The sequence below is a fragment of the Syngnathus leptorhynchus genome, chromosome 3 (genome assembly GCF_054491065.1).
Source record: "Syngnathus leptorhynchus isolate UIUO chromosome 3, UIUO_Slep, whole genome shotgun sequence".
NCBI lineage: Eukaryota > Metazoa > Chordata > Actinopteri > Syngnathiformes > Syngnathidae > Syngnathus > Syngnathus leptorhynchus.
Window position 1 is genome coordinate 17,691,944 of NC_141197.1, and position 26,239 is coordinate 17,718,182.

General features: G+C 41.0%; 1 protein-coding gene across 3 annotated transcripts in view; it reads left to right on the forward strand.

The window, feature by feature from the left end:
* ntrk3b (neurotrophic tyrosine kinase, receptor, type 3b) overlaps nucleotides 1-26,239 on the forward strand; it is a 135,500-nt gene that overhangs the window by 26,045 nt on the left and 83,216 nt on the right. For all 3 annotated transcript variants that reach the window (XM_085908081.1, XM_085908082.1, XM_085908083.1), the window contains 2 exons: nucleotides 25-163; nucleotides 8,367-8,974. In XM_085908081.1, coding sequence (XP_085764207.1) covers nucleotides 116-163; nucleotides 8,367-8,974 — 656 coding nt within the window. In that variant the 5' untranslated portion in view covers nucleotides 25-115. The remainder of the gene's footprint in view (nucleotides 1-24; nucleotides 164-8,366; nucleotides 8,975-26,239) is intronic.

The window sequence follows — 26,239 nt, forward strand, 5'->3', positions numbered from 1 at the left end:
TTCCATTTTCTTTTCTCTCGCCAGTTACCCAAGAAAACGCCACCTTGCCAAATGGAAATAAACAGAAGGCTTTGAAATAACCCACAGGAGGAGCTTTAAATAATGGAAAGCAAGGATGCACTGCCACAAAGCAAGTTCTGTGATGGTGCCTGGCTCCAACCAAGTAAGAACATCAGGAAAGTTATGTGTGTATGTGCGCGCGTGTGTTTTCCTCACTCTGTGATGGCGGGCGGGCGGGCGGGGGCACACGCACACGTCGCCTCATTAGAGCACGGCGCCATCAGCACATCAAAGACTTTCCTTTTTCAAAAAGCAGGAGGAGTGGGATCAAAATCCTTAGGATATCTCCGCACCTCTCTCCTTCTTTGGGAGCACGGGGACGCACCGTCAAAGTTTTGGGTCATTTTCAGATCTTTGCTGCAGTGGAAGTGGAAGAGGAGGTGCTGATTAAAGCAGAATTATGCTAATGAGAAAGAGAATGGCAGGAGGGCATATGAGGCCTCTGACTAACTTCACGACCCCATCCGTCCGTCCGTCCATCCATCCATCCATCCATCCATCCATCCATCCATCCATCCATCCATCCATCCATCCATCCATCCATCCATCCATCCATCCATCCATCCATCCATCCATCCATCCATCCATTAGGGTGTTTTCTCTCCAGCCGTCTTCCTTAAGGCCTTTTCAAGGTGGGGCGTGCCCAAAACACCTAACCATTCCAGACAGATGCCCGAGTCACCTCATTTGGCTTCTCTCAATATGGAGCTCCCGCTTCATTCTTCCCTCACTCCTAAACGACATCCCAAGATAATTATACCCGTACAATTTTAGTTTCAGATTTAGAGGCTCTGCTTCTTACCCCAACCGCTTCACGCTCGTCATCTGTAAAAAGCAGTTAATGACGTCAGCGACCTAAATAATGGGTGTCAAAAGGCATCCTTTCTTTTAATAGAGCGCCGTCTCGCCGTGTTTGCTTGAGGCTTCAACTCGGTCGTTCTTGTGGGAACTCACACCGCCGATTGCTGCTGCGACGACGACTTACCATATTCTAATTAATCCTTCTACGTGTTGCTATGGTGTTGCTGCTGGATGGGAAGTTGTTGGGTTTTTTTAGACTCCTTTTATCACACCACATGCACAATATGTGACTTGTGTGATATTTTATTAACACCATAAAGCACATGTGCTCACTTGGCTGGAAACTGAGAAGTGAAAGTTAGAGGTGACGATTAAATGCAGAACTTATGCATGCTCGCGCTTTGCCTATGGATTGTCCTCCTAATCATTCATTAATCAAACATGGGTGATTGTAATCATATAAAAATCATGTTTAAAAGTGCAAATAATTTAAGTATAAAATACACAAATACCCAATAAATAATTATAAAATATATTTACAAGACCCAGATTCCATGCTGCCCAACCACAATAATAATAATAATAATAATAATAATAATAATAATAAGTGAGGAGAATAAAATATAATAATAATAATAATAATTAATGGCATTAATTGGAAGACTAATTACATTAACCGTAATCCTAATATGGCATTGTTGAGCCCTTGTGAAGTACACAATATATGTATGGTATACTGTACACACTCACAGCACAATAATATGGTAAATAAATAAGATTTAAAAACTAATGTGAGCTCATTAAGTCCAAGTAAATCCTTTCAAAACGTATTACCGTTCAAAAGTACTCACTTCAACTGTTGCTGTCACTTTTTTTTCCTCTTTATCATGGTAATCAAGTTATTTCGTCCTCCGTCAGCCACTTTACCGTCTCTTGACAACAAGAAAACAAGCGCAGCACTTGCGTGTGTCCATGCATGTATGTGTGCCTCTGAGGAGGAAATTGTTCACAAGTGCACACACTTGTAACAGCGACGCTGTGGTGACTCATCCGGGTCAACAATGGTGTGGCGCTTAGTCGAGCCACTTGGGAATAAACTCGGCAACCGGGGGAGCCGTCTTGTGACTGACGCGCCCGATGCTGTTGCGTTGTCATCTTGGGATTTCTTGAGAAACATTTGTGGGTGGGTGACTTATGACCTGGGGAAACACCATCTAGACTGGAGGCAACAGACAAGCATTGAGATCCCATTGCAATTGTGCAGCGCAGTTTCTCCAGAGCTAACTATTACTAAAATGTAATCCACAGTATATATATAAAAAAAAGAAAATCATGAGCACAAAAGACCTACTGACCAAAAAAAAAAGACTATAAGAACCATGTTGAAGTAAATAGTGATAAAAGACTGAAAATACTGTAAATTAGTCAAATAAATATTAGTTATCAACTCGATCAACAAATTAAGAAACCTAAATGGATAAATAGTTAAAGCTAGATTTAAAAAAAGTGGGCTTTAAATTTGAAAAATAACATCATATTGCAACAAAATGCGCAAAACCATCAGAAATTAATCTGGAAGTCGGCCATTTTGTTTTGAATCAGCCATTTTTTTTTCATTCCAGACCAACCACATAAAGCTCACTCAGAAGCAGACATTTTGCCGTGGCCTCGGTCACATCTCATGTGGCCCCTGAAGTCGTTGCGTATTTATTGACGTTTTACCTCCAGCCGGCATGAAAAATACATTTCTTTCCAAACTTTATTTTCAAATAATTCCTTGAGATGTGCTCAGCGATTGGAAACATAAATCATTTATGTCACCCCGTCTTCTCACTCAGATTTGATATGATTTCAGATAGAATGTTTTATTGTTCTTATTGAGGCTTATAATCACCATCCCAACATGCCCCCCCCCCCCCCTACACTTCTTCCTCCAAAGTCCCACAGCAACCAGTTTAAGTCTTTAACCCGCTCGGCATATAAAGCTGGTTTGTTTTTTTTCGACTCATCCATAATGCAGCATGGTTAAAGCAGATGCATTACGTACGCTATTGTTCAGACACTCTGTTTAATGAATAGAGCTCGCAAAGAGCCATTACCTGCAACCTTCCCTCATGTCTTCTCCTCCCCTGCGCATTAGTCGCTCGCCGTTTGTTGTCGCCGTGGCGAGTCCGGGCCCCGCTTCCGCCGCTTTTGTGCGCCGATCGCTCCCGTGGGATGGCGGCGTGCGACACTACGCGGTCTCTCTCTCTCCGAGACAATATGGCGAGTCTGAAGGAATTAATTATTCATCATCCGATTGGAGATAAAGAGCGTGCGGGAGGAGAAGATGAGCTTCCCTTCCTCACAATAGATCCCCCCAAATCTCGTTAGGTGTCAACAAAAAACTCATGAAGGCGTCAGGATGGATTGTGAGAATTTGAAACAGATGCAGGCTATGTGGAATGAAAATGTCTTTTGCACTTTGACACTACAAACCAAATTATTATTTGAACACACAAAAAGGTGACATAGTGAATTTTGGAATATACATTTCATTTACAACTCAACGGGCCACCTTTCATTTTTTTTGCCCATCTTTGCTCACAAATAGAATTGATTGAGACAACTTCATTTCTTGTTCTACTATTCCGACGCCGAATAAATAACCTTTAGTCTACATAAACAAAAAAAAAGAAAAGGGCTGTCCGTGTCATCAACATTAAACAACTACGCTGACAGCTAATTGGAGTTCAAATAATCTAATCAGTTTCCTTCCAGCGTTTATCAATACCTGTCCCCTCCCCCTTTGCCTTAATTGTAAGCGATCAAAAATCAATCAAGCCTGACGTAATTGCAACTGACAGCTACCGACACGGCAACCTTGACTGGTTTTGATCTGTTTGCCCATCTTCTGGGCGGCAACCGCTGGCGGACGGAAAAACAAGACTGGAACTGCGGGAGGTGCAAAAAGTGGCCTATAAATACAAAGTTGACTACCTCCAGCCAGGTTTCCATAGCAGTAAATGGCATTTACTGTCTAATGTATTGGCCTATTATGACCCCTCCTTTGGCGGGCCTCACAGAAGGAGGCCCCCCCCCACCGTGGTTCCACGGGGGGTCATCCAATGCACAATTGATTGGGGAGTCATTCTATTTTTTGCTGGCCAACCCTCGCTCACGCTTCTTCTTCTTCTTCTTCTTCTTCCATCATCCGCCCGCATATTCCTCTCCAGCCCTTGTTTCTATCTCGCTCTTCATCTATCTGTCAATGACCCCTCCCATCTGCCTTTTCCTGCCTCGACCCCCCGCCCCCTCAAAAATCAATTTGGTCATTTTGATTCAAAAAAGATATAAAGAAGGCAGCGGGTGTCTCTGTGGACTATGTTTGAAGGGAGAAATCTGTACTTTCTCCTTTGTCAAAATGAGTTGGTGACTTTTTCAGCCTCCCCGGATGACGGGGCGATTTAAAGGAATGACAGATGTAAAGTCAACTATGGTTCAAGCAAAAAAAAAAAAAAAAATCACGACACTGATATTAATACGTTTTTTTGGTATATTATTTGTTGAATGCATTTTCTTAAGGCACCTTTAAAAACACCAGATTGAGGTGTTGTAAATTGTATATTCAGATTTTTTATTTTTTTTTAAATGCGCTTCTGAGCATGTTTTTAGGTTTTCATTATGTCGACTTTTTTTTTGTAATTAGTAATATCTCTGAACTAAGCTGCAGGTGGGACTTTTTTTTTCCCCCCAGAAAAATCATATCAATAAATAAATAAATAACATGTTAAACTGCAACTTGTGCAAGCTTTTCAAGGTCAAACATGAAAATATATCTAGATATGTGCCAAAAAAAAGTTGACATCTTTTAAATAAGCATCAATGATACATTCTAGGAACACAAAAAGCTGATTAAAATGATTACTTTTTTTGATTACTTTGTGTTCATGTATCCAAATATTGTTTACATAGCTATCTGGAATTCTACTTAAGTACAGATTTTGTGTACTATTGGCACCTCAGGCATTAAAGCATTCTGTTTACCCAAGGCCAACGAGGAGGGGGGGGGAGTTAGGGGGGGTCTGCACTACATTAAGCACTTAGATGTTTTGAAGTCATCCTCTATCAGGTTTTCTATCTGATAATTGAATAGAACAAATGCCCCTCCTTCTCCAAACCGCTAATGCTCATCCCAAAACTGCAGTTCAGCATGTTCATGCTAACCGCGGAGCCATTTGCTCAGTTGGGAAAGGGGGAAAAAAAAAAAAAAACTAATCCGGTCGAATGGGAAGTGGAGAAAGGGGGGGGGGGGGTGATGTTTAAGGCCTGCAGGCGCCGTTCTAGTTCAATATTAATGGTCTCCTTTAATCACGTTAGCGCTAATTTGGACATTTTGAGGTTGGGTAATTCGCCGTCTGGTCGCCGCTGGTTTGCCGCTCGCACAATAAGTGCAGAGCGCCTCGTAAATGGCCGGCAAAGAGCTCTTGACTGTGTCTTCCTGTCCGACATGATGAAGATTTGCGAGTGAGAGGCCATTTCACCTGATGGCTTTGATGCTTTTCCACATTTCTGCACCTTCAAGCGATAGCTGATGTTTTCATCCCAGCACAAAAAAAAAAAAACCTCCTTAACATCCTTGTCAATGTCCAATTGCTTTGGATTGCAATCCAATTTATGACACACAAATGGAAAGAATTCATTCCTGCGTCAAATTGTTGCTTCCCGGGCGTCTTACTAAAACACCTCTGACGATCTGTCAAAAATACACAAAGGATGAAGAATTACACAAGGCTTAATATCCATTTTTCATACTTTAAATTCACTCGGTGCCGTTTTTACGGCTCGGTTTCATTTCCGTGGCGACCGCTGATCTGCGCATGTGGCGCATGCAACGGACGCATCACTCGGTGTCCGTCCGTTCTGGTTTTTCCGAGAGTGTCGGTTCAGAGATTGAATTAAGTATCGACGTTAGCGTGGATTGTGACTCCGTTGCTGTGAGTGCTGATCAACGGACGGCGGGGAAAAAAAAAAACGTGTCGCCGGAAAAAAGACGGTGACGGCGAGACTGCAGAGAGAGCGCGGCACTCGGAGTATGATGTTTAGAGCACCGGCGGGACCGCTCGTTTATTACACGGGGAGCCTCGGAGCCGCTTTAGCTTTGAATTTCTGACAAAGCGAGCCGGCGAGGGGATGCTCAGATCCCGGCGGGGTCCCCGCGTCGCTGCCCAAATTGAAATAAATCGCCACGTTAGCACTCGGAGTGCTCAGACGGCATGCTCTTGGATTAGGTCCTGCTGGACGAGCGGCAAGCTTCACACTATTTGAAAAGGCCTTCGCCACACGATGGGGGTTGGTTGGCAAGAAGTATTTTCGAACAAGTTGTTTTCCGCCATGGCACCGTTTTCAGTTTTGCCGTAGAAACACTTTGTTTTGGTTCAAGTGATGTTATGCAAGATGGCTTGGTGTCAAATCAGACTTGGGACAGCACTTCATTCTCGTGTATTATTTCCATAGATACAAAAAAATATTGATTGTAATAAGGATTTGCATAATTTTGACATTTTTTTTTCTTCAATACTTTTTAAATATTTTTTTTCTCCATTTTTTTATATTTTGGCTGTTTTGCTTGAATATTTGCTTTTTAAAAATATTCTTTTTGGAATCATTTTGCTTTTTTTCTATTACTGTTGAATTAATAAAAAAAACAAAAACACCTGAGCAGGTAACAATACGCGACATGTCCATATTTTGATCCCACATTTTTTGCTTGGATGGATTTTTGATAATTATGTATGTTTGCCCATTTTCGTAAAATTTGGGTGTTTTGAATATTTGAATATTTGCATATTCTTACTTGAATAATTTAGCTTTTTTTTTGGTCCATTGTTACTGAATTAATTAAAAGCAGGTAACAACAGGCTACATGTTATAAGGAGACTTTTTATTTTTAAAGAAAAAAAGGGCCTGACTTTTATGTCCCCTTTAAGCAAATTGGACCCTGTGTTGTGCTCCGTGGCATGCTTGCTGCACTTTGTTCTTAGGGTGGGAATCAGCAAATCTGCATGTGTTTTCTCCAGTGTGGCGCATCTGAGACCATGTTCGCTTTTCAATTCTGTTTGAAGCCAAGTTGCCATGTCGCGTCTGGTTAATTAGTACCCGGCAACTCTGTGCTGCTTCTTCTCGGATGAGGACTTCCAACACGGCGGAAGAACGGTCAAACGTTTAAAGACTGCAAACCTTCAAAGAAAGTCTCACCGGTAGACTTGTGAATGTGTACGTGCACAGAATTCAGCTCAATGAGCAGAAACTCGATTGACATTGAACGTCAAATAGCAATAATATAATAGCCATCTATCATCTTTGTGAAATCTCACTGATTTGCTACTAAATTCTCCAGTCTCAATCTGAATCGATGCCGAATTTTCCTTAAGGGCCCGGGAGCGTCGATTTTGCAGGATATCTGTTTGAAATAGACAATTCACTGTGCTCTGTGTAAAAGTCACAGGTGACTCTGAATCTTTTGATAGGTCTCTGAAGCTTCCATTTGGCAGGGATTGCTGTGTGAAATTCCGACATTCCATTACATACGATTAGGGCTCTGTGAGAAATTTGCAGGATCTCTGCGTAAAATGAGAAAAATCCAGTTTATTTCCTTTTTAGGTGACATTTCATGCTTTGAAAGGATTATTCATCAATGCCGGTGTACTGCCACATGCGACCTTGACGTGATGGGGGGGGGCGAGGGGTAGTTTCAACCTATTCACGGGTTATTTGCTTCTGCCTGATGCGTGAAAGCAGCGCGTAATGGAAGGCATAAAATAATAAAGTCAACAATAAAGTCAAACATGCAGAGTGGATACTTGGCTCAGATCATCTTCTCTCTCGCTCTCTTGCAATTCTGTCATATTTTTCAGCTTTTTATCGGTCGGACTTTTATTAGTCGCCGAGTAGAAGACTGGGAATAAAAGATGCCGCCGTGCTTAAATGGCGTTACAGTGCAAAGACAATGGCGTGGTGGCATAATGGCATTTAATCTGATGCCAGCCTTTGATCATAATCTGCCTCACGTCACGCTTCTTAATCGTGCATTGTAATCCTCAAATTCCTACTTAAAGATGCAGATGTTAGCCACACACACAAAAGCACTTTGGAGTTTCGGGGGCAGAGCTTCAAAAGTCAAAAATTTTTCTCCATAGTATTGTTTTAACAATACACTCAGATGTCATTTTCAAATTATTTTCAAATGATGCATTTTTTTTTTTAAAACTCCTTTCCCAAACATATCATGAAGTCGAAAATATATTTAACCATTAAACCAATGCCTAATTTTCTGCGTCTGGTATACTGTATCAACCCGTTCGCTGTAATCACACTTGACTGCATGCAGCTTCTGCAGGTGTCAGTACGACAGCCGCTGGTGGGAGGGATTCTGACGCCCCCAACTTCTCATTCGATGCCTCTCTCTCCCCTCTCTCTCTCTCTCTCTCCACCCTCTCTCCTCCCTCTCTCATCCCTCCATCCAGTCAGTCCTGCTCCAGCATCACGCTGAGGAGGAGAGCGCAACATCGGAGGGGAGCTACCATGCACGTTTGCCTGGAGATTTCTTCCACTTGATTACCGGGGTTTTTTTTTTTTATTTTTCATTTGCATTTCCCTCCTTCTATTTCTGTGCGTGTGTGCGCGGCGCGTGTGTGGATCTGTATGTGTGTATGTGCATGTGTATATATATAAATATATATCAATATATATATGTATATATATGTGAGGAGGCAAGGACACACACTGCACAGAGCATCCTCTGTTCTCCTAAGGAAGGACACCAGGACCTCCTCTTCTCCCTTTTCTTCTTCTGTTTTCCATCTTTCCTCGGAGACATGGATCTATGCCTGGAGCCGCCGCGGATTTGCCGGGGCTGGCGGCTTTTCTTGGTCCTCTTGCTTCTCACCCTCCTCTTTCGGGACCACCTGAGCTCCATGCTGGACTGCCCGCCGACGTGCAGCTGCTCGCCCACCGAGATCTATTGCAATAAGTCGGACAGCGGGCGCTTCTTCCCGCTGTTGGCGGTGCAGGATGGAGCCAACGGCAGCGGAGCCGTGGACATAGCTGACTTGTTCAAAAACATCACGTCCATGTGAGTAGAGCTCGCTCTGTGTGACTTGTACCAGCTCACTTTTTTTTTTTTTTTTTGTATGAGTATGTGCTTTGTGGCTGGGGAATGCATGGTGGAGGTGAGAGGGGGGGGGGGTGCGTCCTGAAAGTTGCACCCCCGCAGGCCTCTTCATCAGCATCCTCCTCATCCTCTTTATCACAAGGAGGAGGAGGAGGAGGAGGAGGATGTTGCGTCCGCGTCCAACTGCTCCGACAGATTGCGCCAAATGGAACAGAAATAAATGGCGCAGTGAGGTCAACCAGTTACATAGCACTACCCTCCACCACCCTCCTTCGGGAACCCCCCCCCCCCCTTTTTCTCCATGTATGAACTTGAGACAGATGTGTATGAGTTAGGAAGATGTAAAAATAACACTTGTGGTGCCGGATGCGGCTTCTTTTTGTTCAACAGTGAGTCACAAGAGCGTTCCTTCTTCAAAAGTCCAGACAATAGCGTTTTTGTGTGGCTCAGTACTTGTTACATAGGTGATCAATAACATATGCAGTGGAGTGCTGTGCTGGAGGCGGTGCAAAAATGTGCTGGATGCAGATTTGTGTTGGATGTCAAAACGATATCTCTCAAGCCTTCAATTTCAGAAAAATAGATTTGGTGTTATTGTGATGAATGCAGATTTTTTTTGGTGTTGGCTACATCAGCCGTATTTAATTTTCTCAGGCCACAAATTTGTCGGTTGCATTCAAGATTAAAGCTTTCAGAACTTTTTGTTTGAAAAAATTTGGAAAAAAAAAAAAGATTTTGCATCGCTTCAAACTTATGGTGGTGTTGTGCAGGATGCAACTTTTTTTTTCATCTGTTACGAGCCTTCAAGTATATCTTTCCTATTCGAAAATCTGACTTTTTCTTCTTGGAAAATTGTGTCAAATGCATTTTGTGTGGCTTAACACTTAATGATTTGATGCCGGATGCATCTTTTTGTGCTTCAATGAAAGCCACGTACGCAATCCACAGAGGCCCAAATCAAAGCTTTCTTTCTTGAAAAGTCCGTAAGAACCAAGACAGATGTGCCTAGCTTAATGTCGCTCCCTGGGGCACCAATCCCGCATTACAAAAACAGAGACGTCGCTTTGATATAACGGAAGGAAGCCTTGCATCCCTACCTTGCGAGCGCAGAACGTTTTGATTCTGTTTTTTTTAAGACAACCTGTAGGGAAAAATATTTTTTTTTCAAGATGTGATTATTTTCTGCTACAAAAAACAGCAGATATTACAATGCTAGTGGTTATGCATTTTTTTTTTTATGAATAGAGGACAATTTTTGCACATTGCTAATACTTAATTGTGTCTTTTTGCGGTGTTGCTGTGCAAATGTGCTAAAAGTCGTCACGATTCAAATATTTGGGCGGCTCCACACAGAAATAAAGTGTAAAATGATAAATGCGGGTCAAGGGATGTGCTGGATGCAGCATTTTTGTGTTTTAGGCCAAATACCGCACCACCTTCTATGACAGTGCAGTGTAAAAATAATTTTGTGCGGCTTTGCACAAATATGCTGGATGTGCCATTTTGGTTCTTTCCAATTAAATCCAAAGCAGAATATAAAAATGTGGCTCAACACATGTTGTGCACGAAAATATGCTGGACACATCTTCTAAGCTTGTCATGTTGTCATAAGTGGAAGTTGCGTGCAAATGTGCCGGATGCTTTTTATGTCGGCGCCATCCCTTACTCGCCTTCAAGTACTTCATCAGAGCAGAAAATGTATTTTGTATGACTCAACCCTCGTTGTGCTTTCTTTGTTGTCTTATTGGAAGGCGGCACATTCTTCACCGCAATTTCTTGTTCAGCTTTACCATCTAAGCCCGTCCTTTACTAGCTTTTGTCAATTCTGAAAGCAGTGCACAAACGTCCAGGAGGCTGCCTCATTTTGAAGTGGCTCCAGAAGGAAATCCAACCATACAAGTGAGCCCCAGCCCCGCCTCTTGTTCGCCTCACATCACTTTTGGGCTCCCGTTTAACCTTTTCATTCAACAACTCAGATGACGCGCACCACTAGAGGGTACCCTGCAACTGCATCGTCTCTGCCCCCCCCCCTCCCTGCCCTCGCCATCTTTCCTAACTGCATTAAAAGGCAAAGAAGAGAATGGCGAGGACATGAAGGCGGCGGCACCTTCAGTGATTACCGTGACCCCCGCTCGCGGCGTGTCATGATTTATTCATGGCGTAACCTGTTGGCGTCATTTATCTCCTCCTCTTGTCCACCCCGGTTCGGATCGGTCAGGCAGTCGGCTTGATTGTTTTTTTCCCCTTAAAAACTACAAGAAGTTAAAAGGGAAAAAGTCATGGTCTCATTAGCATTTTTTTTGTACTAATCAGATTGACCTGCCTTTGGTGGCTCCGCTCCAGCAGCCGCCGTCTTGTTTTTTTTTTTTTCTGCCATCCTGCAGCAAAAGGCTGACAAACAAATGCAGTGGCGTCGTTTAAACATGGCTGATCATTTCTGATGGCTTACTTTAGGCATAAAGTGCTGCCTATGAATGGAAAATGCACATTAAATAGCGTTTTGGAGTTGAAGAAGGTGTCATTTGAGTATCCTAGTGCTCAATCAAGACTGTGTAACCTGCATAGCACGCAATTAATTCAGTCCGTTGAATACTAAAGAGGAAAAACATTTTACCTCTGATTGTAGAATGGCCCCAGTAACCCTGCTACCTGTAACGTTATATTTTCTATAAATATATATCTACATATAAGAACATATTTAATATATTTCAATAAAAAAAAAAATGACCAGCTTTTAATTTTTTATTCCATTAAACATTTAGACTACATCAAACATTCGTCTGTCGATCTCCTCGACTCCATCTAACTCTCACTAACGTGGGCAAGGGTTAAAGACAGAAAGAGTTGCAAACAAAGACAAAAGATTTAACCTTAGTTTTAAAGTGTAACAGCTTTCATTACCTGGCAATTGATTCGAGCCTTGTGGGCTGACTAAACGGGCGGCAATTGCAACAGGAAGTAAACGGGCGTGGACATGATTAAAAAAAAAAAAAAAATCTGAGTAGTGTATTTACCCGCAATACAAGACTGAGAAACAAATAGAATGAGGTTCCCCAGGCGGATGAAATTAGCATTACTGTCGTGATGTAACCGTGTGAGCAGCTGTTATTTCTGTTGGACAAGCTGACTGATGTTGAAAGGAAAATATTTCTGTATATTGAACTTGCCGAGATGTTTTGCTCGAAACCTTGGGCTTTGCTATATTCTATTCAGGATCTGAAATAAGCGTTGAAAAAAAAAAGGCAAAAAAAATACTTAATACGTCCTTTGAGGTGTTTTGCAATTTTCTGAGTCATTTGCCTAATTATTTTGGTCTCACTTGTCCAAATTGTAAGACATCGTTGAAAAATAACCGTCTTTATTAGCATATCAGTCATGTAAAATTCATAATGAATACAAAATCTATTCATCCAAGGACCATTTTTTACATGGAGCATCTTTTATTTAAACCCAGCAACGAGCCCCCAAAAAATAAAATAAAACGGTATGGTTGTTATTAGTATGCGGCGGCGGTAAGATTCGTCTTCCGTCCTCTGTGCGAAGATGCCGGCGTTGTCGCCAAAAGGCCACCTAAAAGAAAAAATGGTGAATCCAGATAATAGTTTGTTCTTTGTTTGGCAGCAGGAGGCATGGCTCTTTCTTTCAAGTGGGGGAGGAGATACTTGAAGATAAAGAAAGACAATTTTCAGTCAGAAGCTAAAAGTCAGACAGGTTGTGGTTACGTGTTGTATCTGTGTGCCTTCTAATTAACACCTTCACATCTGATGTTGGCTTATTTTCATACGTGTTAAGCAATGTGGCTCGAAAATGCCCGTGATGCTAATATTACTTGGTGACAGGTAATTCAATGTCTATGATTACTAGAGCCATAAAAAGTCTCACAAAGCATGTCAAAACACAGGAAAGCAGCCATTTAGCATTTAAGCAGCCATTTTCAGGCGTAATTGTGAAACAATTTCCTTTTATGCTATCAATTTGATTGGTTTGAATTTTTTTTTTCTTTGAAACTTTTGAGGTTTTGTCCAAGCCTGTAGGTGAGACATGACTGCATAAATTAAAATTGATTAAGTGTTGCGCTAGCTTGGCTAGCTTGTATGACACCTTAGTAAAATTCATTAGCCATGCCTATCGAATCATTCATGATGAATGGAGTCACATAAAAGTCTGAAGAACACATGAAATAAAACAAACAGGAAGTCAGCTGTTCAGTGTTTTCAAAGAATAGTTGGTCATTTCATTTATTACCGACTTTTAAGCTAGCAAAACCTAGCGGACTACTAGCTACAAACTCTTTCATTCTTTGGAGCAGCCTTCTTTTTCCTTGACCATCATGCTATGGTTTTATGGTTTAATAAGTGATACTAAAGCATATTATACATGTTGGCTCAAAACCTTGTCAAGTTTCCAAATTTTTGGTAGCTCAAGTTGCTCAATGTGTGTGAGTCGCCAACTGTCATTTTCATGTCATGTCTTTGCAATTGTGTGTTAATTTGACCTTTGTATATTCATAACACTAAATTTCCAAGCTTTGTTCATTGCTATAATATTTTGAAGTCTTGGTGATAGTATTCGATGAAGACCGATTTATGATCCATCATTCTCATCATGGCCACCATTTTGTTGTCATGCCGTTTCGCTGATGCACTAAACTTGTTTAAAGAGACCACATCAATTTGCTTTATACCCAGTTGAAAACACAGTCATAAAAGCGAGAGAGAGAGAAAAAAAAGTACAGTAATATCAGCCAGCATCCCATAATAACACCGCTGGGATTTATCTGTAGTCACACACATCATTAACATTACATCATCACGTGTGCTACTTGCAAACGAGCGAAGCCAAATAGTCCAGCAGAGGTTTGTTTTATATTCTTTTGAAGCTAACATTGAGCTCACAAGCGACTATTTGCAGATGACGACGAGGTTTAAGCGGTGTTTAAAACGCCTCGACCGCGTCAGCGAAGACAAAACTGCACTTAATACGGACGCCGTTGGGTAAATGGTTCATTCCCTTATTCCTGTTTTTCTTCAAGGCAGTTAGTCGGTGCACATTGCATGGACATTGATCAATAAAAGAAAAAGATCTCAAAGAGGGAATAATAAGAGAACGGTAAGTTATCCAAGAGTGGCCAAGAGTATCTGACCAAGGTTGCACGGCGATCAAGGTCATGTGACTGAAGGTCACGGGACTGTTATGATTATTTGCTTTGACCCCAAAAAGGATGCTCGTCCAGGGAAACGCTCATAAAAAATAAAAAAAAAATCTCCAAAAGATGGGAAAGAAAATCTAAATATCTGAAAACAATATCAATAACAATAGATAATGCAACCTGAAAAACAATTCAAAAGAAGGCTTTGCCATAAAAGACTAAACCACCTTTTCATTAGTAAATGACAAAAGCAGCATCTGCTTACTTAACTGTAATTATTCCATCTTGGACCGGGACCAGACACAATCCCACGCAACTAAATTCAACGCTCTCAGGCAGCTCTCCAAATATCTTAATCAAGACAAAAGTTTGTGCCAGAATAAGTTTGAAGACTGATAGATTTGTCGAGGATCACAATATACTTAATTAGCTCGACAGAAAGCACGCAACTGGAGATTTAAGTGCCATTTAATATCTGGATGCATTTAGAGGGCCCGAGTCGATTACGGAATCTTTCTCAAGGCTTCCTGTAACTCCGACGAGATATGATCATTATCGCGGTTAACATGACGTTTAGCGCATTGATGCGCTATTTCCAATACCTTGTGTTGAACATTTGAACAATTACTGAAACAAGGATGATCAGTTAAGATTTAGACATTTTCACGATAAGATTTTAACTTACGATTATTCACCTTGCGCGGGATACGATAGAAAATCAATCAAATCTACGAGAACGTCGTCTACTTTGGGGCCTTCTGAGGTCTTGTGACGCAGTTGTAGTGATTGTGATGAGAAGTAGCAGGACACAAGATGAAACAAAGACTCGAACCTCGCCGTCTGGACGACTAAAATAGCTCGGAAAAATGTGTGCGGGAGTCTTGAATGCGAGATTTTTGATGGCTGCCATCTTGGATTAATATCACATCGGGCTTCATCAAATAATCATGGAGCTAAGATGAAGTCTCTCGCTAATGGAGTCGGCTTCATGTACCCCTCAAAATTAGCTTTTGGGTTCTGAATATTGGGAGTCTGACAGAACAAGGTTTAAGAGGAGAACGACAGAAATGAAGAAAGACTGAAGTCTGAAGTTTAGTGAGTTGCTGTCGAGAAAGAAGTCGATATTAAAATGTCTGCCAGTTTAATTGTGAATAGTTTGGGTAGAAGGATCCTGAAGAATGTTGTGACCAGAATGCGGAAGGTCCGAGAGAACTTTGCTTGTCCCTGGTTTTAGTTTTTGCAGCAAGTCATCATGACTTTTTGTGGCAGCACCGAACCAGACTGAAAGTCAGCCCGATATTGCAAATGCTAAATGCTCGGTAGACCAGATTAAGTAACGGGTCGCCAGTCATGTGCCATAACCCCCCCCCCTCCCATTCTGCCTACATATTGCCGGGCTCACCTCAGGCGTTGCGAGAACATCATCAAGTTTGCATGAACCTGCCTTGCTGAAAAAGTAGGTCACGGCTAGCCATCTGAGAATTAGGAGGGGCCAACGTCTTCATTGAGATTCTCGCCGTGCGTCGACCGCCGCCAGAATTCCGGCCATCTTCTCCCGCACCCTCCAACACCGGCGCATCTGCGTGCTGCCCCAACGCCTAAAGGAAGCATACTAATGAAGCACCTTCTCTCCGCCGCCTCTTCACCCCCCCACCCCCCGCCCGCTCCCACTGTCAAAAGACACCATTGAGAAGACTGAAGACTGTTGCTGTTTGAGGCGGGATCAGAAAAAGGCCTCGGCGAGGACTTTGAGGAGCTTACTGTTGACGTTTACTTGAGCTTCTGTGTTTGCTGCATCGGCTTACGAGGCATTGTTGCCACCGCGTGAACTTTGATAGAGGAATGAGTTCTCGGGAAGGGACGGCTGGGGGAGGGAAGGATCACAAGTTCATTTTCAGCTTCTGTCTCTTCCACGACAGACAGCAGAAAAAAAAAAGCAACGAAAAAAAAAGGCTGCTCTGAAACGCTGTTGATGCCTTCAGTGTAATCTGTCGGAAAAGTCATTTTGATCAAATAAAATAGAAGAATATGTTTCTGAAAAAGGGAATACTGAATAAAAATATTTTAAAAAATCTAATTTCATGGAAAATTTAACTTAATTTTTTTAAAGAACGATCTGAGTAAAAACATCTGAAAAAAAATTAACCTTTTTTTTTTTTTACAAATGTGAAGTAAAAACAATTTCCAATATCATCATTCTCACTCTCACTTCCTTATTGATTATTATTCATGAGGGAGAATTTTTGTGTGTGTTTAGCAAACATCAATAGCGCGCTGTCAAGTAGCATGAGTCATTCTCCTGCCATCGACGTCAGAGAGCTCCCACTTCTCATATATATATATAGGAAAAACATTGGGGACCTAACGTTGGCTGGCAAACTGAGAGGAGAATAAAATTTTGACATTTTAACCTCCTTTGTAGGATAGCACGCGCTCAGCGGCAGTGCAAACATGAATATTAAAAGTACGTAGCGAGGCCGAGCTGAGATCATAGAAATGATTTGAGGTCACAGTCTTGACATGTTGAGCATTTGAAAAGAATGAAAAGGGGACGTGCCGTAATTAATATTCAGCTTTGTCAGAGGGAGCCACGTTTCAAAGGTCTCTGTAGTAGAACAAATGACTCAAGTTGTTAACAAGTTGTTGGTGTAGAAGAGAAGTGGACTTGTTACTGCAAGAAAGAAAACGTCATTGGAACAATGAGTCAGAAAATGGATCATGTGCATAGAACACAAAATAAAATGAAAATAATGTGCAAGACTGAAAAGGTTTGGGCCTGGAAAGGGAAAAAAAAATCTGAAATACGTTCTTAAAATTGAAAAATCAGATCTGGGGCAACAGCAAAAAAAATCTTAAAAAAAAAATGACAGAAAATCAATTATAAAAATGTGGAAAAAATCCAAATGAAAAGAAAGAAAACAAATCTGTACTATCACTAAACCGAACTTTAAATTGCAAAGTTATTAATTTAAAAAATATGAAAAGCAAAAAAATATTTAACGAAAAATATACTAATCAAATATTCTTAATGCTAAATAAAAAAAAAAACTACAATGAATTATAGAAATATCAATACATAGATTCAGACACAGGATTCACATCATTTTATTTTGTGCAGCCACTTGACGAAGCAAAAATAAAAAAAATCCAGCACATTCTTTTCGGTCAAAGAAATTTTTTTTTAAATTATATCTCACGCTTGGATGGTTCGCTTCGTTAAGCTCATTTACATGTCATGGGGTGGAAAAATGAGTGCATTTACATTCTGAAACTCGGCCAGTTGTTATCTAAGAGGTGGCTTTGCCATGTAATTTATTATTTTTAGTCACTGGGGAGTCGAGTGCATGCGGTGAGCACTCGAAACAGCCCCGAAGGTGCATCCAAGGTGGCCTTCTTTTCACACCGTTGTACTCGTCTACTATCTGAGGCCATTTGCAGCACTTGGCGTGTCGCGCTAACGAGACTTATTAGCCCGACGTGATTGGCTGGTGGAAGAAAAGCGGATGAAAGGACAACATGGCGGGAAGATAATTGCGGATACCTCTCCCCTCCATCTCAGTGTTGACTGTCAAATCTAAACTGTGTTTTTTTTTTCCAGTCATGAATTGCTCATGAGTTTGTTTGCCAGCCAAACATCAGAGTGTATATTAGCTCAAACGGTTTTGCAGTTGTTTGAACAGATACGATAACTGCCTGTTCTCTTTATCTCGTCATAAAGGAGTCATCGTTTGTTTGAGTGCCTTACCTACAACAACACGACGGAAATATTTAGCGGTTTGGCTTTGTTTATAATTTCTTCAACCACAATTTATGCGATCATGATATCTGCTTTTAAAAATATAGAACCTATGCACAGAAAATGTTCCCTGCTTCCTGAAAGCAGCTTCTGAAAAATCCACATTGGAATAAAAAAAAAATAATAATAATTTCCATTAAAGTGCTTAATAGTCATCTTCAAGAAAGAGTTTGACATTTATTGCTGAGTAAAACAAGAAATAGACTGAAAAAAAAATACAAAATAAAAAACGCTGAAAGCTTGTCAATTAAGAAATCCGCTATGGAAATACCGAGAAGCAAAATCACTTTAGCTCTTTACGCCGTTCATGCTGAGATGAGCGGAATCATATTAATATTCCTGACAACAATAAGAGAGACTGTCAAACTCCAAATGCCAAACGTATTGAATCCAAATTACACACAAGTCAAATTGGCTGTGTCATAAAGGATTAAAAACAAAGTAAGTTTTTGAGTACGCTGCCTTCGAAAAGTTTTGAATCCACTCATTTGTGAGTATTGGAACCTTATACATGTCATGGAATTAGTCTAACACGTCTAACACGACATGACGTACGAAAAAGTCACCAAAATTGAACAGGAAGTCAGCCATTTTGCTTTAAAAAAAAAAAAATGAAAGCAGGTGTGTGATGTTTACAGCACCCGTATTAGATCTCATTAGATGGTGTCCCTAATGTCGTGACCGGTGAGTGTAAACACACTGTGTCATTTTGCCGCCTGGCTAAATATTAGAGCGGCTAAACCCGTGCCTCCCTGTGAGCCTCGTTCCCCTGCTGCAGGTGCTAATTCCACCTATCCTCAACACAATAATGCTAATTAGCGCGCAGATGGAGACACGTCACACACACACACACACACACACACACACACACACACACACACACACACACGCACGGCCTGACCTTTTCTATTGTCACCTGGCGCTCGTGTAAATCTGATTTGCTTTATTAAATTAACACAATTAAAAAAAAAAAAGTGTAAACCTCCTGACTCGGGTGTATCAGGAGCCATCTTGTGGAGGAGATTGCGAGACAATTGATTGACACTTTAGGAGAAGAGAGCAAAAAAGTGAATTACAGTGAAGCCCGTCAGGCAATATCTTGGAAATAGTTCCGCGCACACACCAAGGATATAGTTGAGCTTTTTATTTAAATTCCCCTGCAGCACCAAGGGATAGAGTTTGCATTATTATGATTACACTTAATTACTAGTCCTCCAAAAGTGTCCCCACGTGTACGTCCTCAGCACTACTGTCATATTCCTTGCAGGCGGATGTATGAATTTATTACGCCTCATAAAGTTTGACATTGTTTTGCATTGAAACGCTGCTGGATGTCAAATAATGCCATGTCAGCGCGATACTGTATGTATAGAAAAAGGTATTTCTCAATAGTTGGCCATTAAAGAAGCCCCGTTAGGCGAAACTAAATCATTAGATCAATAATGTGTTTGTGGAATCTGAATTCATCGGAAAAATCCACTCAGTTAGATGTGATGTTAAATTAAAGCGAAGTGAATCCATAAAAAAAAAAGAATATGGAGACTTCTATTTCGATTTCAAGTGGCCAAATTGGAGGTGAAATAAAAAAAAAAAAAAAACCTTGTCAATGATTCCACTTACTACCAAATCTGAACGACAAACTGCACAGATACTAAAATGTGAGCTGACTCACAGTTTCATTCAATACAAATTGGAATTCCATTTGAAGCCCGAAATGACGTCAAAGCCATGACTGATGAAAATCAGACAAGTTCAACAACGCGGGTGTCACGTCTTTATTTTTCAATCGCGCCACTCGCTGCTTCTTTGTCATCCGCTCGTTTATCCGCACGACTCATCTTAACGGTGCAATTACTCTCTTACGTATATTCGCCGTGTCCTCGACACAACTATAACACATCTAAACCTCACAGAGAACTTTCATATAACGACGGCGTTACGATGTAAAGGTTCAGAGGTGATCTTGTTAAATTCCGTCATCCACGAGCGGTTTTATATAAAAAGTCCCGTTAATGGGAATTCGACATCAGATTATACGGTATGCTTTGTTCGACATCCTGCCTTTTGAAGCCCACCGCTTTTATATCAAAATAAAATCAAAAAAAGGTGGTGAACTCTTGAGCTCGCAAGTCAAATCAATCTGGTTGCAGAGGGCTTCATTACCGGGGCCAGCCAGGAGCTCAGCCATCAGCCGTCTAATATCGCCCTGATCCTCTCCTCTCTTTTCTTACCTAATTGAATTCCAGCGCAGACGTGCCCCTCAGCCGCAGATTTATCGTATCCTGGAATTGGACGAGAGCCTCTCTCTGGCAAAGGACGTGCGCGGAACGTTTAATCCTCATCCTAGTGATCTGTGCCCGGACCGGGGTGGCTTTTCAAAGTCACAATGATTGGGAGTCGCTCCAGTAGTCATTGCTATCCTTTTTTTTTTTTTTTTTTCCCAACAGGGGGTCATAAAAAAATAATCTGATTTTTTTTTTTCACCACCTTTTTGCAGTGCATAGTTGTCCACCTGAAGATATGGAAGGTTTACTGTCTAGAATGTTAATGAAGACTTAAATTGGAGTTCAGTTGGATTTTAATTCCATATTACCCAAATGAGTCCAAAATGACTTCAGTTTTTTTTTTGAGCCATCGTGGTCCTTTAAAATTGTGCAAAATCAAGAGTCGAAGGTTTGGACATTGAATCCCTGTTCATGTTCCAGTTGGAAATCGAAAGACCGCCAAAGGTACTTTTACCTCACATTTCAAGCTATTAAAACATGACGTGAAGTGAGTATGCTTGAACGTTTAGGGTTGCAACGGCTTGAAGCACCAAAAAATTATTCATTTTCAACTAAACTTGACCATGGCATTTAAATAGTGGGCTCCGATTTTTCTATTTACACAACCACATGATTGCCTTGAATTGCTTCGCCGTTCTTGAAACATTCATGCGGCCCTAAAGACGGCCAAAAACAAAATGGCACCTTGTAATACCTTAGCAGAGCTACCTTTGATGTTTTATGGAACATCAACTGGAAGATTTGCAGCGAATACATACAAAGACTTCAAACTGAACGCCGGCGCTAAAAGTCCGTCGCATTTGCATGCGCTACGACTTATCTGGCCACCGTCCAACAGATCTCGCCGATCACTTATTTGATTAAACACGATCGTACTCAGCAGGGAGTCGACTTACGAGAAGTGCTGATGGCAAGGGGGGGAAAAAAAGGCCTCATGAATCTTGCAGTGTGCGGTCAGAAGGGCGTGTTCCTTCGAAAACCCATAAAATAAATGTTTTGTTTTTGTTTTTTTGCTCCTTGTTCTTTTATTGATTGTTTGGGGAGTTCAGAAGGAGAAAATAAGCCACGGGTTTGTTTTCATCATTGATTCCACTTGATCACGTTTGCGGTGTTGTTTTTCACTTGAAGAAACACCATTTTGCTTTGATCTGATGATTGACAGGGCGGCAATTTAACTAACTATTAATGACAACGGTTACGAGGTGGAGGCTTTTGTTGGGTGTTTTGTTCCGGCTCAGCGGTTCAAATGAATATTTGAGCTGACAAAAGACTTGAAAGGCACGATTAGGATACATGCTATGGCAACATCGGATATCAATGCTAGCTTGTGATGGTAATCAAATGTATGCAGGCCGAAGAAAAACGTGTTCCACGTGAGATTTTTTATTTTTTTTTGTAGGAAATGAATTTTTTTTTTATGTGATTCTACTGTATTATGTCCTCCAGTTCTGTGATTCCCAAAAGATTCTTCCCGGGCGGCATCTGAAGTGGTTTTGATGTCGAGCTGGCGGCCACAGCAGAACATTTAACGGCTAACGTGACGGATCCTCCCTTTTGGAGTCGGTCAGACCCATTTCAGATATAATCATCAGATTATAATGAAATAACATTTGACTTGGCTGCCCAAAAACATATCCTAAAAGAAGACGAATGGAATTACATCACAAGAAAATAAGGCGCATATGGCCCCTCCTGCATTCTTTAATGTGACCCATTGAGGGTTTACATTATTTAGACGCCTGTTATGTGTAACTCAATTTAAGACTTTAAAAAAAAAAAAAAAATAAAGCTTAAATTTAAAAAATAATAAATAAATAATAAGCCTTAATAATAATGCCACCCACTTTTTTAACTACACCTAGCGCTCACGTGCCAGTTCATCACTATTGTAGCTTTAGCGTTAGCATAAACAAATGAGCCATTTAAAAATCTCGTGTTGTATAAGACTCGGCCGCATGTCACGGGGGTTCGACAGCGCTGATATATTCCCCTCATTACGCGGGGCAGATGGAAACGTACGTCGTTGCCAGTGACAGTCGGTGATCTGTGCGAAGCTCCCGCGACGACACGCCTCGGCGGCTCGAGGCCCGACGGCTGCCTCTTTGAATCCAGAGAGGGATCATAGCCGCAGTGGCACTTGACAAAATGGCACTCTAATTATAGTCATTTTCGCTTTGTCCACACATGTTCGCGACTCACTCATGTGTGAGGAAGTGATACCTTTTCCGCAACACGCGGCCGGAACATTCCCTTCCCCTGCCAGATTTTAACCCCCATATAGTCATTTGGGACTCGGTGGTGCGCTTTGGCGGTGACTCGGAACCACGTGGCGTCGTGGGGGCATCCGCGAATATCATCAGCTGTGTGAAAACACTCTGAACTGACACATCCAGAATAATGTTGCTTTTTGCACGTACATTCGGCCACATCGAGCGGGGGTTTCATTTGGCTCATGGATGTATAGGTTGCTTTACAGAAGCCGCCATTCCATAAATGTTTCGGAGAGGTGGCCAAAGTGACATTACATTTATTTAAAGCGCTATCCAATACGCTAACCCTAAGCGGAGGGCTAAGCTAACCCCGGTTTTACCGCTACATATGACTTGTATTTGATCTCATTAGCTTACGTTTCTAATGCTAATGTTGTGGCCTGATTTAAGAAGGGCATGATTAAATTCCAGACATGCGGCCTCCATAGCTGCGCTTTCTGAAGTGCTTTCGTAAACCCTGCGTGAACTTTTCCAAGTGGAGGATAGAAGCGCGGTGGCGTCGCAGCGCCACGTACGGCTCGTTTAATCCGTCGCCTTTTGCTCTTATGCGCTTGACGAAATGTCAACAAGAGAAAGTTGTTGCCCTGCATTTTTTTTTTTTAATGTCTGGCGTCAGGCGTCCTTCTCCATTGGAGGATACTCGAACCCTTTCTGAGGATGACGATTAATTGAAATATTTTCTCTCTAATATGACCAGTGTTTCCCTTTCGGGACTATACCAGTGACGTGGCCAACAAATGAGATGAAGCAAGCCTAAAAATCACAAAGTGGCTTTAAAAAATGAACATTATCATATCATTGGCAATATTCTGAATACATTTATGACTTTAACTTTCAACAAAATATTATTTACACAAGTATCTGTACTTCAACTTGGCCACAGACGTTTGCCACCTCTGGAATACGCAAGCCTGATTTTTCAGGCGTCCTCATTAATCTTCATTCGTTGTTTATCCCGCAGTGCTGCTGTGCCGCACAATCTCTCTTAATACAACAGTCGTTTGAATGTCGCCTGTCACTTTAAGATGGCAATCAAATCCCACAGCTTGCAAAGGCTCATCTTCACATTATCAATGACTGATTGAGTAAATTTAGTTTGTTTGGTGCTTGGAGTAGCAGAACAATAGTGAAAACTATTTGTGTCATGTTTCCCATCGCTAGAATGAAACTGCTTGTTTGTTATCGAGCACGGAGACAAAACAACAAGCGTGTAAGTTTTGAGAGTTAGCCAAGGTTCTATTTATTTGTGTATGGTACTGTAAACAGTGATTTCTCGGTTGGAGTTGTTATAAGTATGCAAACGAGTGCACATATGTTTCAGCACATGTATGTGGCCACCCCGCTAAAATATTTCTAGCTATCACCCTGAAATTACCGTGTTTCTATTTCTTGTACAATACTGGTTTGAAGCAACAGATTGTCAACTCTACCATCGCAGTGACTGTAATGTAAAATCAATTTGTAAGAGTCCATTGGCACACCCAAGTCGAGGGTTATCAACATCCTTTTCCATGTTTTCACTTTTGTGAAAACGCTTCACAAAAACACCAGCACGTGTGGCGGGAGAGACAAAAAAACAACAACAAGGCTATCTGATTGATGTCGGCGTGCGCTTTAATCTAACTGAGTGCTACTCTGACCCGCCACGTTCCTCGTCTGGAGTGTTTGGCCCGACGCGAGGCAAGGCGAGATCAATATCCCGGGGAACACACCAGAGACATTGTGTTTTATTAAACATTTTCCCATTAAGGTGGCAGCAGCGGTGCTGTACATCATTCCGGTACAGTCGTAAATCACGCCGACAGCGGAAGGGAAAAGTATGTACGCAATCGCAAGGGGGGGAAAAAAAACAAACTCAAAAATATTTATTTTAAGCCACAGGTTGTGTTTCCGGTGTGTTAAATACATTTATGCCACTGAAATAGTTCGAATGAATAGTTTTTATTATTTTCCATTCAGAAGAATCGATATATATATATATATATATATATATATATATATATATATATATATATATATATATATATATATATATATATATATATATATATATTAATAGAATAAAAAAATTAAAATAATAATAAAAAATTTAATATTAATTGTATAATATAAATTATATGAATAGCAATAAATATATAAATATATTGAGCCCCAAAAATATATTTAGGGCCACCTGTCTGATTGAATTTTGCGGTTGACCAATGTATTGTTTGTGTGGTGGTGGCATCACATTGCAGGGCCCGGGGCCGCCACAACACAACAGATGGCCCTCGCCGGGGTGGAATCTGTTACTGTTTGTTCGCGGGGCGTTCTCCTCCAGCGATTTTGCCACCCGGTTTAGGTTTGAGCCAATGGCAAGCTCATAAGGCAGAAGGCTGTAAAACCATACATATGCTCATATGTCAGGCAACAGTGTCTACATACCAAATCCAAATCGATAGATTAGCTGTTCCGTTCACCGCACTTTGATGCACCCAAGTCTCCAATTGACTGCCGTTTTCTCGTGACTATTTGTCTCGCCTCGAATGAAATTGCAACATTTGAGGATACACAGCTTAAAATGACACAAATAATAAGCACAAATTTGCTTTGTTTGCTCAGTGTACTATTCCACAATTTCCTTGTAAGGGTCATTGTAACATGTAAGCATCTTGAAGAAAAAAAAAAAAATCACTTTTGTCACATTCAATTTCCAACCTTGCTGGGATAGCGGGATTTATGGAGGAATAGTAGATTGAATCGCAGCATCATTGTCAATCATGGGCATATTTTGTATTGTATTTTTTTTTTCACAAGCGTCAAATCCACCAAGCGTATTCAGCACGACGCCAACAATCAGCGCAATCAGATTGCAGTTCACGGGGAGCCGTCGCCTGCCTCCCTCTATTTGTTGTTTTGTTGACGAAAAGTGGAGTCAGGGAGGCTGTGCTAAATTATAGATTTACATTATATATTCTTTTCATATCGCTCTATTACATCAATATTTTATTTGGCAGCGATGTTCTAGCACTCTCAGTCAATTGGGGAAATATATTTCTGGACAAATGTAGCAAAAATTTGCTCCCAAATTAAGAGGCAGAAGAATATAAAAGATTTAAATATCGGCTCTTTGTGTGTAGCTGCTAAAAAGTACCAAGGCATGAATAGCCCAAGTCTCAAAATTGCTGCCCGTTGAGGCACAAAAGGATACACGGCAAGAAAAGTCAATTATACAAACACTTTTTCTTCAGAACAGTATAAGTACGAGGAGTCAACACTTGAGTACACCGATACCAAATAACTGATACCATTTGAGCCCTTGTGAAAACAAACAGAGACATGCTAACTGTTGTACTTTAGCGTTGTAGTGTGCAGTCTTTGCTCACATTTTCTTGCCCTTGGTCTCCTCTTGAATTTAATTACATTGTCATTGTGACATTTGAGAATACACAACAACAAGTGGCCCTTGTCTGTATTTTGCTGCATTTTTGCTGCCCTTGATCTTCTCCCAGTCTTGACCAGCAGTATGTATTCATTTTGACCTTTTATATAGCCTAACCAGTGTTTGCGTTGTCCGTTACATGACCTCATGATATTTCAAAAACAAAAAGGAAAAACAGAAATATAATAAAAATAAATATATTGACAATTATTTGACATTGGAAGAATATTTTATGACCATTTGTTGTGTATATTAAAAAAAATTAAAATATACATAAACATGTGTTTTTGTTTTGAGCACCTGTC